Here is a 17,055-nt window from a genome sequence, read left to right on the forward strand (position 1 = left end):
AATCATATCATATGTATTTAATCAATAAAAAAATAATTCAATTACAAATCTATAGTCTTTCAATGTGCATTTTTAAATGCACAGCAGTGGGAAGGCTTCATTTCTGTGGGGTTTTGGATACAAGCAAAGCTTTTTAAGTTCATCAGGGTTTCCACTCTTTTCAAGGAACCTTTTTCCAGGTAGAATTTTATATGTGCCTTATGGTTGTAATATTTAGGCAAAAACACACGAGTTATTTTTTCAAAATTCTGTATTCTCCAGTTTTATTATATTTCATCATCAAAATGGTGTCTAATAAAATTAATTTGTTAAAACTTTAATCAAATGAAAATATAATTATTTTAATAAATTACATTTTCCAACATAACACTGCATTATTTTGATCAAATTATGTTTTTTTTTGTTTTTTTTACCAAGTCCAAGTCCTCACAGCACAATCCGAAACAACACTGGAGATATTTTTGTCAAATGAAGTGCTGCACGACAGAACATCACAGATGTGAGATATTGCTTTAATACATTATTATTATTTAATTGCATTAAACATGATCTTTTTCCCCATTTCTCTCATTCATTTAAATACAGCTTTTATTTTGCCATTTGTGTGTTTTTCACGGTACTTTCTCACCTCCAGATAAGCAGTTTGCCTCATGGCCCACTGTGATTATTAAACCCTAAAAAGCTAGAAGTTCATTAAAATAAATAAATAGTCTGTATGTGCTGCATGCTTTAGAGTGCTCTGCTCACTGTCATCTGCTATACACACACACAGAGCAAGCGTGAAGCTCATGATGAGGTGTTTTCAGCATATGAGCAGCCAGCTTCACACATTCATTTTGAAGCACGTAGCACATGCAGCTTATATATTTATTTAATTAGATCACAAACATTAACTTTCATCCCAAAAATGTCAAAATCCGTGACATTCTGCATTTTATAACTAATGCAATTTTTATGACTGGATTCAGTGATTACATCCACATTTTCCGCATTGAGGAAATCATAGGGCCCTACATGTGGTAACGGTGGTATAAGCGGACTCTGATCGTTGAATTTTTTTATTTTATTACAAATTAATTTACATACCAATGTGTAAAGGCCACATCACCACGCTACCACCTCCAGGTGTGAATTAATTTTCTAAAACATTCTGCGTTCCGGCCATCATCGTTATCTGAATTTAACAATTTAAATGTTTTTGTAGTTAACATTACAGCAGTGTTGGAACGGGAAAAATTTGCACCATATCAATACTTGTACATGTTACAAAAACCTAGTCAGCAACACAATCAAACAAACAAACAAATATTTTCCAGGTCAAATAATTATTTTCCAGGACATTTAGGTATTTTTCTCATTTTCCATGACTGGAAAACTGCATTGCAAAATTCCAGGTTTTCCAAGATTTCCAGGATGCGTGGGAACCCTGTTTATATTCTCCATGGTATCCATCCTAACAATGGGATCCCATACCATTTTACCAATTAATTTTCATGATTTAAAAAAAAAAAATAATAATAATTTAAATATTCCCTGATATTTACAGGTATTCTATAACTGTGGGGACCCTGTACTTAGTTCCAAACTGCAATGTAAAACTAGTAACCTGCAGTTGTTACCTCAAGGATCATTTTCTACTTCATTTAAACCATAAATGTTACTTTCATGGTATAACCTAATTTGTTAGGGTAAATCTAGTCAGGTAAAAATACATTTTTTTTTAGGTTACCTCGCAATTTTTTTTACAGTGCGTTTGGAGTGAAAAGTGCATGGTAGGCATGAAAAAAGACAGACAGACATCAGAGGTGCAGGTTGTTTTTAGTTGTATTTTGTAACAAGTGAGTAATTTGAGTAGCTAAAACACTACTTTCATTATAAACATTACTTCATTTGAAGTAACTTACAAATAAAAGAATATAATTTGAGTGATCAACGTGTAATGAAAATATGGCAGTAGTAGGTACATTTATCAAGGCACCAAAGGTACAGATTTCGTCCCTGGATTCTGAGGTCGACTAAACACAGACAAACCTACCCCTGACATGCTAAAATATAAAAAGTACAATGATCAAACTGGAGAAGATGTGTTCTCCATCTGCTGTACCAGTGCTTTTATTATGACACTGTAGTGTAAAGAACATTTTTGGGGGCGAAGGTGACCCTGTTTTTGTATGATTATCAGACACCCTTATCAACTGACTACATAAAACTTTTTGGGTGCATTAAAAACCATTCTTCTGCATTCTCAGTCCTTATAATGGTCAACATTGTGTTCAAACTTGCACAGAGTAAAAAAAAAAAAAAAATAACACAAGCATACTGTCTGAGCTCACAGAAAGGGCTTCATTTGGGAGAGACAAAGTGCAACTCATGTGGATACACAGGGGATTGGCAGATGCAGATCATCATCCAATCAATTCCCTCTGTCCCTGAAGCCCCGCCTCTCCTCCCTCAATGGAGGTGCGCGTTAAGGTCGTACTTCTCACAGAACTTGTCGGTGAAAGGAATGCAGGTGAGCAGCTCGCACCACTCACACTTGATGGGATACACGTAGAAGAGCACCACGAGTCCGGCGAACAGACCCACGAACACCACCAAGAAGACGATGATCTGGCAGCGTTTGCGGTACATGTCCATGCGGCCAAAGCTGATGTAGGGCAGGAAGGTGAAGGAGAGGAAGAAACCCGAGATGAAGCCGCAGATGTGGGCAAAATTGTCGATCCAGGGCAGCAGGCCGAAGGCAAACAGAAAGAGCACCACACACAATAGCTTAGTGAAGGCCCGCCAGGGCTGAGCAAGAATCTGCCAACTCTGAATTAGCTCCACAAACAGACAGGCCAGGATGCCAAACTGAGAGCCAGCTGGACCCACCTAGAGAGACAGAGAGATGGTGAAAGGGGTTTGAGGCAAGGTTACAGCGAACATATAGACACCATCAGTGCCATTGGTAGATACAGTACTGTACATAACAGGGTTGGGCAAAATTCAGACTGTAATAATTGGTGTACTTTCAATTCATGAGTTGGAATTTGAACTGAATTACAGTAACTGCAATTTAACACAACAGAGGAATTTCATTAGTCCAACACAAGTTTTGCAGCAAAACAAATAACTATCATCATTATCATCAATTATCATACATTTTGACTACTTCTTTAGGGGGTCGCCACAGCAAACCATCCGTGATCATCATCATTTTTTACTAATAATACCTATTTATTCCTTATATGTAGAATAAAATGTATTTAAACTGATTAGATATATTTCTCAAAACTAAATTCAATACTACCAATACAATTAAAAACACATTTTAATAGTGCCACAAAATGCTTAAATTTACAGCACTTCCCAGGGGTTGATTTTTACGAAAAACAAACAGTTTTCAACTTTTCCTTTTTTGTTATTTGAAAGTCTCATTAAAACTAACTTGGCAGGCCATCACTTTTTACTTTTAATACTTTTCAAATACCTTTCAATTTTATTGTTTTAGCCTTGTTCCAGACTCAGACTTTCAATATCAAAACTATGAAAATCCATTATAAAATAGAAATTATTAAATGTTTAAAACTATGATAATCTAAATAAACAAACCATTTCAATATTTATGCGCAAATCATTTCTATAAAAGTTTTCAAATATTACGACTGTCCCACATTTGAGGCGTCATTTCCACCGCACCAAACTATTTTGGCCCCCAATTAATAATATTATTAATAATATATTAGTGGATTTCTTTTTCATATTGTTGGAATATTTTTATTAATTTTTCCAAATTACGCAACAACAGTGAAAATATTATTTAAGTGTATTTATGATCCCTAAAATGTTAGCTATAGAATTAGCCTTTGCAAGACAAAGGATGATTATTTCCAAAATGTAAAAAATGTAATTTCCATCACTGTAATTTCCACGAAGCAATTCTATTAAACACAACATCGAATCTGAGATGTGTCGGAAAAGACACTGTGGTGGGAATTTTGAAAATGACAAAACTGACAAACTTGTATGATGCATGTACTACAGGGGGGCAGTGGTAGCTCAGCGGTTAAGGCTTTGGGTTACTGATCAGAAGGTCAGGGGTTCAAGCCCCAGCACTGCCAAGCTGCCACTGTTGGGCCCTTGAGCAAGGCCCTTGACCCTAGCTGCTCCAGGAGTGCTGTATCATGGCTGACCCTGCACTCTGACCCCAGCCTAGCTGGGATATGTGAAAAAGAAGAATTTCACTGTATATGTGCAAATGTATAATGTGATAAATAAAGAAAAATATAATTAATTAATTATAATTATACTATTGGAGAGAGTGAAAAATGTCTTAAGATTTTACTTTCTAGAAATCCACAGTGCTAAAAGTGCCCAAAGTTGTAGAAACGTCTATAAACACTGAAAAATGAAATGCATTAGAACTTAAAGATACAGCAGTTATGTGAATTTTGAATTTCATTCCATTTGAATTCTATTCTCTTAAAATCAACTTAAAATCGAATTATAATTCTGCATATTGTTTGCTACCTTAGATTGCTTTCAAATTCAGGAATTCAACTAGAACTGAAAAGGCATTCTCAATTTAATTGTGAATGGTGTTCAACCCTGAATCCAGTATGCAAAAGTGTGGAGGCAGTCTGCACCTCAGCTCTGTAGGGAAGGAAGATGGCACTAGCCAGGTTTCCTGTGATACCACTCAGGATATAGATGATAGATATCCGAAGCCACCCAGCCAACTTCTCCAGGTCTCGAAGAATCGTCATCTGAAAACATACTGACACCAGGCAATGCAGAATCCTGTTTTAAAAACAGATGGGGACAGAAAGAACATTTCAAGCATGTTGTTTATAAACTGCTCTGATACCTTAAATGGATTTGAATGCATATTTTTCACTGATTCTTGAAATAAGGGACAAAACATGTCTTACATACAAAAGTCAACTTTATTTTAAAAATCAAGAAATTCATAATAATAAAAATACTGGAAAAGTTGAATCCAAAGGAAATGTGTATGCTTCATTACTTATAATTTTAAATAATTTCATTAGAATGTTGTAAGTGCATGCTCTGTACTTGGAAGCACATGTAACTTAACATGTCCTCAGCAAGAGGTCACAATGTCAAACAAAACTGCCAAAGTGTTAAAAATGCAACAAAGTCATAAATATAAATATCAAATGAAAGGAATGGATCTGCAAGATATCAAACAATACATTAAGTAAACTTTAAATTACATTTTACATAAAAAAAAATAAAAAAAATGTCTATCAAAGTTGTGTCCTCACTTTGCATCAGATTTTAGTATAATCCTGAATAAATCGGACAATGTCATGGTCAGCTATAACTCTGTGGACCCTTCTCCCACTTCCTGCTTATGGTGGATGTAACAGTAGGACACGTGGTCTGGTACATTTTCTATTTTTTTAATATTTTAAATCTCTGCGATCACAGCTTCAACATGTCAACTCCATCATTCCCATTATGATAATTTCTGTTAGAATTGTGGAATCATTTCGACTTTTTGGTTTAGGTTATAGAGGCAGCTTCAACTGAGGAAAAAAAAACTAAACAGATCCAGTGTACAACGCATGGTGAAGATGGACAAATATTACATTTTGTCAACTCCGTCAGAATTTTCAGAATAGTGTGAAAACAGGAAAAAAATAAAATAATGTATTTTATCACTTAACTCCTTTACTGACCACCATTATTAGATAATTAAAGACTTTACACACTTGTTGGATGGATCAAATTTAAATAGCATGCTTTTTAGTGTCTGACGGAATTGACACAAATTAAGATGTAATTTATGAAGTGAATAAAAGTAAGTAAATAAAAAAAAAAAAAAAATAAAAAAAAATGAGCTTTTTTTTTATAAAAACCTGTTCCCTTACATGGTTCGTTAGCAGACACATTTGTCTACAAATATATCCACTTCAAATTAATTTAGTATATAAAAAAAGTTTGGTCCCTAATCTCAAGAATCAGTGTTTTCATTCCAGTCACACCACAACTTTCTGACATGGTTACAGAGGTCATACCATTTCAAGATATAATGTCAACCTTCCACCGTCTGTGACATAATTACAATCCTGTCAGCTGCCTCATAAAACGTGGCTAGACTCTCCACAAATATTGTTATTATGACAGAAATTTGAGTGTAATGGCCAAAAAATGTGAACAACATGCAACAGTAACCACAATTAGATTTTTACATTCTCTGAAAAAATTAGAGTGGGGCTTGCCGATGCAAAACTTGCCGCCACAACGATGACAACTTGCCATTTCCTTTTATATTTTTGGGAAATATAATAATAACTAACGAGATTTTTATATTGTCTTAAGAAAAGTTCCACCATGTGAAAATCATAAATGTGATTCCTTCAAAAAGTCTTAGCACACCTCTTCTCAACAAGCCATACAATTTGTATCATTCATGTCCGTAGCACAAATGTATGTGTGACATGGTGATGTTTCAAATGGTATGAGCAACAGTAATAGTGATGCTTGCATCAGCAGGCACCACTAAAAGTCCAACCTCAGAATGTTCAAGGACATTTCGAGAGTGTGATGACAGGGCGCTAAGAGCTTGTCAAGGTGTGTGACAGCGGCACGTGCAGGAGCGTTAATCTACTGAGCCTTCTTAAGAAAGGCAAAGAGCCAAAGTGCATCTCTCTCAGAAGGGCAGCACTCTCATAAATTGATACTAGAGATCACACAAGGCAAATTAGAAGCATCTCCAAGTGTCAGCTGTTTCTTAAAGCAGATTATCTGATCATATGTGTCAGCTTGTACAGCATCTGAAATATTCTGAAATGCAGCATGAAATAGTAAATAGTATTGCTCACAGGTTGCCCTTTTATAGCTCAGGATAATTCATTGTCAGTTCTCAGTTGTTTTGTTTCAATGTAAAAGTTCAAGTTTGAACTTTGTTTCAGATTTCTTTTGAGTAGGGGGTCCTGGGAAAGCCCAGCTATATCTCAGCACCACAGTAAAATGGGTAATTCTCACAAAACCTGACCTGTACATAAATTCTGTAATAAAAGTATATATTTTTCTATCATAGGAGTATATGTGTTTTTACAAGCCACGTAAGCAGGGGGCAGTCAGCGCTCCTTAACAAACCTCACAAGCAGCGCAGTCACAGAACGAGAGCTGGTCACACAGGACGTGTTCTTGTCAGCTGGATCTCGAAACACAATTTTCAAAGTTTCAACTACTTTTGACACAGTGTCCTATAAATGCAGCGTTTACTATGCTGAAAACCAGTGAGACGCATCCGTCTGATGCACATGTACATAGAACGACAATTAAAAGTATTGCAGACGGAATGCAAGAATGCATCCTGTAAGTACAGGACAGATTGGAGCTCAACTGCAAAATAGATTCCTGTCGACTGCAAGCTTGTTCAATGATACGGGAATAAAACAAACAATATATTTACTTCTAAAGCTGCTGTTTTTATTGTCTAATCAATGCTTTTCTTGTCTGCCACAATACTGCAATATAATTCAATCTGAATATCTAAATGATTATATTTAATATAGGCCCTCCATATTATATTTATTTGAATTATTATACGTTTTTTTTTATTAAACAATGCTTATTTGCGGGCCTCTCTCAGCAAATAATTACATATGCGATTGTGATTATTCTGATGAATCAATCAGCATGTCATGTAATTAATTTGATTAAAACATTTTAATTGTTAATTCTGCTTTAAGAAAATAAAGCCAATTTTTTGGGCAGTTAAGATTTTTTCATTATGGCAATGCAAAAGAAGATGGTCATATGGTATTCTTATTACAAAAATGAGGGGGAAAAAAAGTATTTATTTATTTATTTATTTATACATCATAGTAGTACTTCCTCGCAACTGCCTTTCATTTTTGCCGATTTTAATAATAATAATAAAACAGTACAACAGCATCTTATTTTACGGTAATGAGAATCATCATTGAAAGCAATGGGAATACAAATTTATATTTGGGGTTAAATATGACCAGGACATTTTTTTGTCAGGTCTTACACAGACAAGGTGTGGTTTGTATTATTATACCATAATACACAGTATCACCATATCACTCCCTTAAAGTGAGTGAAGCCTGTTGGATGTGTTGTATCTTTCATTAAAGCATGCGAATGATCAGTGTGCTCCTTTCATTTCGCTCTTGTTGTGAATGGACCTTTATGTCAACGTTTTGTTTCGTTCTTGGTGTGAACGAGCCGTAAGATCTCCAGTCACTCACCCAGCATGTAGGAAGAGAGACAGCCAGAGGCGGTAGAACTGATCTGGGACCTCTGGGTTCAGGAATGGAAGGAGGCCACACACATCATCCATACAGTGCACCTGGCAGACATTTCTTTAGATTAGAAAACCTCTAATAATCTCCAAAATAGAAACATCTTAAGCAAACACCCTGAAATATTGCCAAAGATAAACTGAATTGCGCTTTCAGCCTTGAGACTTTGGCATGTAACACTTTTAGCTCTAAGTCTTTAGTTAAAACCCTGGATGCTGGCACATGGTTCAGACCCAGGCAATCAAAGCGCCCTCTCAGATGAAAAACGGATTTTGCCAATACCAAAGAGATTAGCATGGCAACCTTCATGGTGATTACAGAGCACTTAGTGGAAGGTAGAATTATCTTCCGATACTATTCATACAGCCTCATCAGCCCAGTGTGGAGTGAGTCATAAAAAGAGGTGAAACCTTCAGGCCAGAGAGCTGAACACTCGTTTGTTACCTGAACTGATTTTGGAGGGTTAGCTCTGTAAAGACCTGGCAAAGAACTAATCCATGTGCTTTGACAAATGTGCAAGAATTTATCATTATTATCATATTATCATAATCATTATTGTTCCCTATATCAGCTAAATAAAGTACAATTAACTGTTTTCTTTATGATTAATTTTAGCAAACTAAATGGCCATTCATCTGTTTATTTGTTTACTTGATACTTAATGTAAACTTAATAAACAGTTTGTTAAGCTGAGCAATTTATTTAGTGATGAGAGACCAATATAATCAAGCCAATTAATTGGCCGATATTTGGCCATTTTGAGATCATATAACCATACCCACTTTGCCAATTAGTATATTAGTGGTAGTTGCCCTAGTCAGTTTCGAAATCAATTTGTCAATAGATAATGAACAATTTCAAAAGTGAGATTTGAACAATATTAGAGTAAATGTTTTGTAAAATAAATCTTCATGCATTTTTTGTGCATTTGATTTACTTTCATTAAATTCTATTAGATATCTCTATCAACATTATTGTCTCTGATGTTGATGGACACCAGGCAACTTTCTTTCTTCTGCTGACACAAATAAAGATGAAGATTTTTAGAAGGATATTTCAGCTCTGTTGGTCCATAAAACGCAAGTGAATGGTGACCAAAACTTTGAAGCTCCATAAAGTACATAAACTCACATAACACATAAAATCCCTATCTTGTATGGAAAAAAAGTATTTTTTTATTTGATTTATTTTTGCACTTCATGCATTTCGGCATACTGGTCAAAGGTGGAGATTTATGGTAAAAAAGGGCATAAATATTGATCTGTTTCTCACCCACACCTATCAAATCACTTCTGAAGACATCAAATTTAATTACTGGAGTCTTATGGATTGCTTTTATGCTACCTTTCTGTGCTTTTTGGAGCTTCAAAGTTCTGGCCACCATTCACTTGCATTGTATGGACCTACAGAGCTGAAATATTCTTCTAAAAATCTTCGTTTGTGTTCTGCAGAAGAAAGAAAGTCATACACATCTGGGATGGCATGAGGGTGAGTAAATGAGGAGAGAATTTTCATTTTTGGGTGAACTATCCCTTTAAGCACATACATAATATGCACACTTTCATGATCAAATTAACTTAAGTATAAATATAATCTAAAATAAAAGACCACACAAGGAGTGGGGGTACGAGTAAACAGATTCTGCTGAAACATATGAAGAAACCTTCTGAGGAATTCTGCAGGCACAGATTCCATGCAGACCAACTCATAATACATCTTCGATTCATTACTAGGCTTCTCTGGTAACTGATGCTTACTTGGGAACAGAGCGTTGCCTCCTCATGGAAGTATCCTTTCATGAAGTCACAGTACTCTCTCGAGGTGATTTCACACCTGCAAAGATAATCAAAAAAACCCACATTCCCTCTGAAAATACACAAAACTATCTGTATATATTCATGTCCACTAAACAAGTCCAGGTAAAAGGGCTGCTTAATGATCATTTGTTTGAAGGGTTTGATGCAGTACTGGCAGTTGTCCTCACCTCCCTTTAGTGCCGATGCAACAGGGCCGGCCGGTGATAGTACAGTCAATATGAGGCAGATTGGTGTGGTTCCCCGTATTATATTTGGTGCAGATCTGTAATATTTTGTTTAATGTTAGGGCAACGTATATCAAACAGACCCTTACAAAAAAGTACTGGGGCGGTACCATGGTACAGTAATGGTAATACCATGGTTCTTTGAAATATAAACTATGTTACTGCATAAAGTTCCCACAAACAAACAGCTACATCACAGTCTTTGTTTACATGTCTTGATAACATATTTTAACATCTGCAGGAATATAATTTATCATCTTTATGTCATCACAACCTTTGATGTAAAACTTTACAAGTCATTGTTTAATTACATACCAGTAATGAATTAATTAAATTAATTAATTCACTCCTATGAAAATAATAAATAAAATCATATTATTTCAGTGTCTGAAATAATTGTGTAGTGTAATAATTATACAGTAGGAAGGGGATGTCATTCATCTGAATTCATGTTGCATTGCGTCACGACGGTGGAGAAGGGGTTCAAAGTTAACTATCACGGTGCATAAAAAAACAACAGCAACAAAAAACTGTAATACCATGGTACTCCTTTGGTAGTGGATAAGCTATGTTTCACAACACTGTGACCACTTTGATGCAATAATTACCGGCCACTTGGTGATGTCATCAGGCCATTCGTGAGGTGAAACTGAGGCTGGCTCTATACACGTCCTACCAAAAACACAGTAAGCACTTTTGTTAGACATGATTGCTATATGAAAATGATTAATAGGAGTATTGACTGATTTTGTAGTATTTCCTCACCTGGGGTCTTGATGACACACAGAGCCATATTGCCGGGGCTTCCCCTCCAGCTGGGGTACGCTGGGATGCTGGGGCCATTTTACCCACACAGCCAAAGTGCTCTGAACAAGAGAGAGAAAGATGTAGAATGGTAAGTGGCCTGACAGCTTCTCAGTTGGGTGAACAAATGTAAAATCTAGATAGTTTACGGCTCTTGTACGTACAGAGCACTCATCTTCTGAGGTCTGAAGACAGCCAGAGCGGTCGTTGCGCACACAGCAAGCTGAATTTCGCTCCAGATCCTGTTTTTGTTTTATCAGTTCATGTACCTGCCTGTCCCTTCGCATACAAGGTGAGAATTTGGCTCCCAGGTGAATCAGGGCCTCCTGATAAGAAGAGGACAATGATGATTCTATATTATGCACTAGGAAATTCATGCAAATGAAATTATATTCTATAATTGCCTAAAGATATAGGTAGAGTTTCATTTTTGTGCTTGAGGGGTGGGGTTATACAATTAATGCAATTTCAATTTTTACAATATTGGGAAAGTTTGAAAGTTGATTGCTGGCACCCTAGAAAACAAGATGCACACTGATTGTCATGACAACCGCAAAATGATTCTGATACAGCATGTAAAAATGCAGCGAGAAGATTCTGAATCATGGAAATGTAAAAAAATAAAGCTAACATCTAGTGTTTTTAAAAAGTAATCATATATTACTTTAATCATAACTACACTATTCTACTTGTAATATTAAATTACAATAAACAATTAAAAAAATCATCAATTTTATTTGTTTTATTCTCATGTTCAAACAATAATAAAACAATTTCAGCTGTAGCTACTGGGTGGGGGCCAGTGTCAGAAATGAACTTTTTAATTAAGGGGCAATTTTTGTCCCTGGATTTGATTTTCAGGGCCAATTTTTTTACCTTTATGAGGGCATATTTTGTTCTAACCATTTAAAACACACTGTGTCTCATCCGTTGACTCCAGTTTGATCATTGGACTAATACAAATTCTCAAGATGGAGAACTGATAACCTCTAACCCTAAAAATTCAATCAACATCTACTGATATTTTCTGTCATAATATGTATAACCAGGACATTAGCCCTGCATCCTTCAGCGTGTATTGGACTTAAATTTCGTTTAAACTGAGTGATCTCAGTTCAGGACACTATAGGCTGGCATTAAAGGGTTAAACTTTCAAAGGAGTCATGTGACAAAACAACATGTCGCCAATCACAGTTTGTCTTGGGGAGAAACGGCAACAAAATTACATCTGGTAAGAAACCTCACTATGTTTTTACACTGAAACCTGTTTAAGTCAAAAGACTAGAGTCTCTAGTTTCATCTGATATGTCATTTAAAAATTTTTATCGATTTATCGTGAAACGGCACACTGTTAAACCCAATGACCATTATAGTGGACTATTTGGCTATTGTCCCCTTAGAAATTGTCTAGGTTACGTACATAATCTTGGTTCCCTGAGGGGAACGAGACGCTACGTATGATCGCTATGGGACACTGTCCGAGTGTCAAGTGGTCTGAAGCCCTTATACATTCTTGTTTAAGCAATGTCCCCTAGGGAGCTACATCACAGGCTCCATAAATGCGCTCATTTTCACGCCAGAGTCAGATTTGCAGTTTGCCCATGTAGCTGCTATAGAGTATGGCCAGCTACACAGCGTCTCGTTCCCCTCAGGGAACCAAGGTTACGTACATAACCGAGACGTTCTCTTTCGTGAAACTTGAGCTGTGTATGATCGCTATGGGAACAAAATACATTCACGCCATGCGAACAGTAGCTGCCAAATGTCTAAGCCCCTGTGGCAAACATACAGTGGCACACAAGCGAGCTAAAGTGTCTAAATTAAAGGAATTATGAATTTAATCCTGTTCCAGCAGAGAGAACCTGGGAAGCAGGAGTCAAACCCTCATCCAGATTATAAAATCGAATAAATGAATGCAAAGAGGACCACCCTGCCACCATACAAATGTCCTCCAAGGATGCACTTCTAGCCAAAGTCCATGAGGATGCCATGCTCCTCATAGAATGGGCTCGAATACCTGAAGGCGAAGGTAAAACGCGCACTTTGTAAGCACTCAATATTGCATCAAAAAACAATGAAACAGTCTTTGCTTGGACACCGAAACACCTCTGTTGCGGCCATCAAAGCACACAAACAACTGTTCTGACTTATGCTACTGGCTAGCACGGTCAAAATAAACTTGCAGCGCCCAAACTGGGCAAAGCATTTGTAACCTTTCATGCTCCTCCGACTCAAATGGGGGAGGAGAGAAAGCCTGAAAATTAATGGTCTGCAAGCAAAATGACGTAGAAATAACCACAAGGGATTGATCGACAGGGCATGCAAATCACCGACTATCTTAAACGAAGCCAATGCCACTAGCAGGGCCATTTTAAGAGACAAAAACATACCAATAACTGTTTTCAAGGGCTCGAATGGGGCACCTGAGAGCACCTCTAACACAACAGATGAATCCCATAAAGGGACGTGGACAGGACGTAAAGGTCTAAGCCTGCGTACCCCATGCATTAAAACGAGAGACAAGAGAATGTCTACCAACAGAGGCTCCATTGATAAGCACACATTCAGCCGCTATAGCGGCAACATAGATTTTAAACGTTGCTGGGGTAACCCCGGCCCCGCAACTCTCCTGCAAAAAATTCCAACACTAAACCAACAGGGCAGTGAACTGAATTTTCACTTTGTGCTGTACGCCAAGAAACGAAAATACGCCACTTAAACGTATATAGCCTCCTTGTTGATGGAGCTCTAGCATTTAGAATGGTATCAACCACAGCGGGGAATAAACCATCATTCAAAAGAGTGCCCGTTGAGGGGAAACACCCATAACTTCCATAAATGCACATTGATGCCCAGCAGTGCCAAGGGCGAGAGAGAAAACCAGAGGTGGCAGTGCGATGTCTTGCTCGAAGCAAACAGGTTCACTTCCGCTCTGCCGAACTTCCTCCAGATTTGTTCCATAATCTGAGGATGTGATGTCCATTATCCGGGTAACAGACCCTGTCTGGACAGGAGATCCGCCCCTAAATTCAACTGGCCCGGAACATGTATGGCTTGTAGAGACAGTACATTGTTCTGTGCCCACAGAAGAATGCAAAATGCCAGTCTCAGCATGGCACGAGCAGCACTATGAACATCTCCAGACACTGTCTGGAGTCAATCCAGCCACTGGCATATACAGCACCTCAACCAAGCGGACGCTGTGATTATGATTCCCAAAAGCCTGTGAAATGTTCTTGCAGGGAGAACACATCTGAACGTCGCTAGATACTGCCGTAATGACAGAACGCGAGCTGGAGACAGATGCGCCTGCATCACCTGCGAGTCTAGCTCCATACCTAGAAACATAGTCTGTTGTCTTGGCAACAGGATGCTCTTGTTTAGGTTCACTCACAGCCCTAGATTGCTCAAATGACTGAGAATGACATCCCGGTGAGCTAACACTAACCAATCGTTGAGATATTTCAAAACGTGGATGCCTTGAAGCCTCAAGTGTGTCAGAGCAACATCCATGCATTTCGTGAAAGTACGTGGTGTCAGAGTAAGTCCAAACGGAAGGGTGCAAAATTGGTTCACTTTGTCCCCAAAAGTGAATCTGAGAAAGCGACTGTGCTTCGGCACAATCTGAATATGGAAATAAGTGTCCTTCAAATCAATTGTTACAAACCAGTCCCCCGGCTGTACTTGTGACATTATTTGTTTCTGCGTCAACATTCAGAATTGAAATTTCATTAGAATGAAATTCAAACGTCTCAAATCCAGAATGGGATGCAAGCCGCCATTACAGGTGCATCTCAATAAATTAGAATGTCGTGGAAAAGTTCATTTATTTCAGTAATTCAACTCAAATTGTGAAACTCATGTATTAAATAAATTCAGTGCACACAGACTGAAGTAGTTTAAGTCTTTGGTTCTTTTAATTGTGATGATTTTGGCTCACATTTAACAAAAACCCACCAATTCACTATCTCAAAAAATTAGAATACATCATAAGACTAATAAAAAAAACATTTTTAGTGAATTGTTGGCCTTCTGGAAAGTATGTTCATTTACTGTATATGTACTCAATACTTGGTAGGGGCTCCTTTTGCTTTAATTACTGCCTCAATTCGGTGTGGCATGGAGGTGATCAGTTTGTGGCACTGCTGAGGTGGTATGGAAGTCCAGGTTTCTTTGACAGTGGCCTTCAGCTCATCTGCATTTTTTGGTCTCTTGTTCCTCATTTTCCTCTTGACAATACGCCATAGATTCTCTATGGGGTTCAGGTCTGGTGAGTTTGCTGGCCAGTCAAGCACACCAACACCATGGTCATTTAACCAACTTTTGGTGCTTTTGGCAGTGTGGGCAGGTGCCAAATCCTGCTGGAAAATGAAATCAGCATCTTTAAAAAGCTGGTCAGCAGAAGGAAGCATGAAGTGCTCCAAAATTTCTTGGTAAACTGGGTGCAGTGACTTTGGTTTTCAAAAAACACAATGAACCAACACCAGCAGATGACATTGCACCCCAAATCATCACAGACTGTGGAAACTTAACACTGGGCTTCAAGCAACTTGGGCTATGAGCTTCTCCACCCTTCCTCCAGACTCTAGGACCTTGGTTTCCAAATGAAATACAAAACTTGCTCTCATCTGAAAAGAGGACTTTGGAACACTGGGCAACAGTCCAGTTCTTCTTCTCCTTAGCCCAGGTAAGACGCCTCTGACGTTGTCTGCGGTTCAGGAGTGGCTTAACAAGAGGAATACGACAACTGTAGCCAAATTCCTTGACATGTCTGTGTGTGGTGGCTCTTGATGCCTTGACCCCAGCCTCAGTCCATTCCTTGTGAAGTTCACCCAAATTCTTGAATCGATTTTGCTTGACAATCATAAGGCTGCGGTTCTCTCGGTTGGTTGTGCATCTTTTTCTTCCACACATTTTCCTTCCACTCAACTTTCTGTTAACATGCTTGGATACAGCACTCTGTGAACAGCCAGCTTCTTTGGCAATGAATGTTTGTGGCTTACCCTCCTTGTGAAGGGTGTCAATGATTGTCTTCTGGACAACTGTCAGATCAGCAGTCTTCCCCATGATTGTGAAGCCTAGTGAACCAAACTGAGAGACCATTTTGAAGGCTCAGGAAACCTTTGCAGGTGTTTTGAGTTGATTAGCTGATTGGCATGTCACCATATTCTAATTTTTTGAGATAGTGAATTGGTGGGTTTTTGTTAAATGTGAGCCAAAATCATCACAATTAAAAGAACCAAAGACTTAAACTACTTCAGTCTGTGTGCACTGAATTTATTTAATACACGAGTTTCACAATTTGAGTTGAATTACTGAAATAAATGAACTTTTCCACGACATTCTAATTTATTGAGATGCACCTGTATATAACCATGCTCATTTCAAAACATTTTGCTACTGCTGCCAAGCTGCTAGACAGGCAGACAGAGGAATTAATGCATGGCTCTCTCCTGTAGCGCAAAGTGTAACCACTAAATGGCGCTCTTGGATTACTTTTCTACAATCAGCGGTACAGTGGAAGGAGACCCCTGTGCCTTCGCTACTGCATCCGATTGAATGAAAGCAAATAATGTTTTGCCGGCATTACGTCCAGGCATAAACTGTATAAAAAAAACTCCCTGAAGTGTCTACAGCAGGGACACTCTTGGAATAAAACATCTTCCCTGGCATGTTGAATGGGGAAGAATGTTGGGAGAACTGCCTTTATTATATCTAGGCATGTATAAAAATCACCCTGAAGTGTGCATACAGCAGGAATGTTCATGGAATAAAATATTTTGCCTGGCATGTTAAACAGGGAACATTGTAGGGAGAATTGCCTTTATTTTATCTAGGTATGTATAAAATCAGCCCTGAAATGTGTATACAGTAGGGACATGTGTGAACAAGCTGGTCATCCACAATGGCCCCAGCATTAATATG

General features: G+C 37.8%; 1 protein-coding gene across 2 annotated transcripts in view; it reads right to left on the reverse strand.

The window, feature by feature from the left end:
• Positions 1 to 1,806: 1,806 nt before the first annotated feature.
• LOC127449950 (inactive rhomboid protein 1-like) overlaps positions 1,807 to 17,055 on the reverse strand; it is a 69,863-nt gene continuing 54,614 nt past the window's right edge. Inside the window, exons 11-18 of one of the 2 annotated variants that reach the window (XM_051713598.1) lie at positions 11,295 to 11,456; positions 11,092 to 11,192; positions 10,935 to 10,998; positions 10,270 to 10,364; positions 10,043 to 10,118; positions 8,232 to 8,332; positions 4,626 to 4,779; positions 1,807 to 2,871 (exon numbers count right to left, since the gene is read on the reverse strand). In XM_051713598.1, coding sequence (XP_051569558.1) covers positions 2,452 to 2,871; positions 4,626 to 4,779; positions 8,232 to 8,332; positions 10,043 to 10,118; positions 10,270 to 10,364; positions 10,935 to 10,998; positions 11,092 to 11,192; positions 11,295 to 11,456 — 1,173 coding nt within the window. In that variant the 3' untranslated portion in view covers positions 1,807 to 2,451. Of the gene's footprint in view, positions 2,872 to 4,625; positions 4,780 to 8,231; positions 8,333 to 10,042; positions 10,119 to 10,269; positions 10,365 to 10,934; positions 10,999 to 11,091; positions 11,457 to 17,055 lie in introns of both variants that reach the window. The other variant, XM_051713597.1, reaches the window with a different exon arrangement.

The sequence above is a fragment of the Myxocyprinus asiaticus genome, chromosome 13 (assembly GCF_019703515.2).
Source record: "Myxocyprinus asiaticus isolate MX2 ecotype Aquarium Trade chromosome 13, UBuf_Myxa_2, whole genome shotgun sequence".
In the NCBI taxonomy this organism is placed as follows: domain Eukaryota; kingdom Metazoa; phylum Chordata; class Actinopteri; order Cypriniformes; family Catostomidae; genus Myxocyprinus; species Myxocyprinus asiaticus.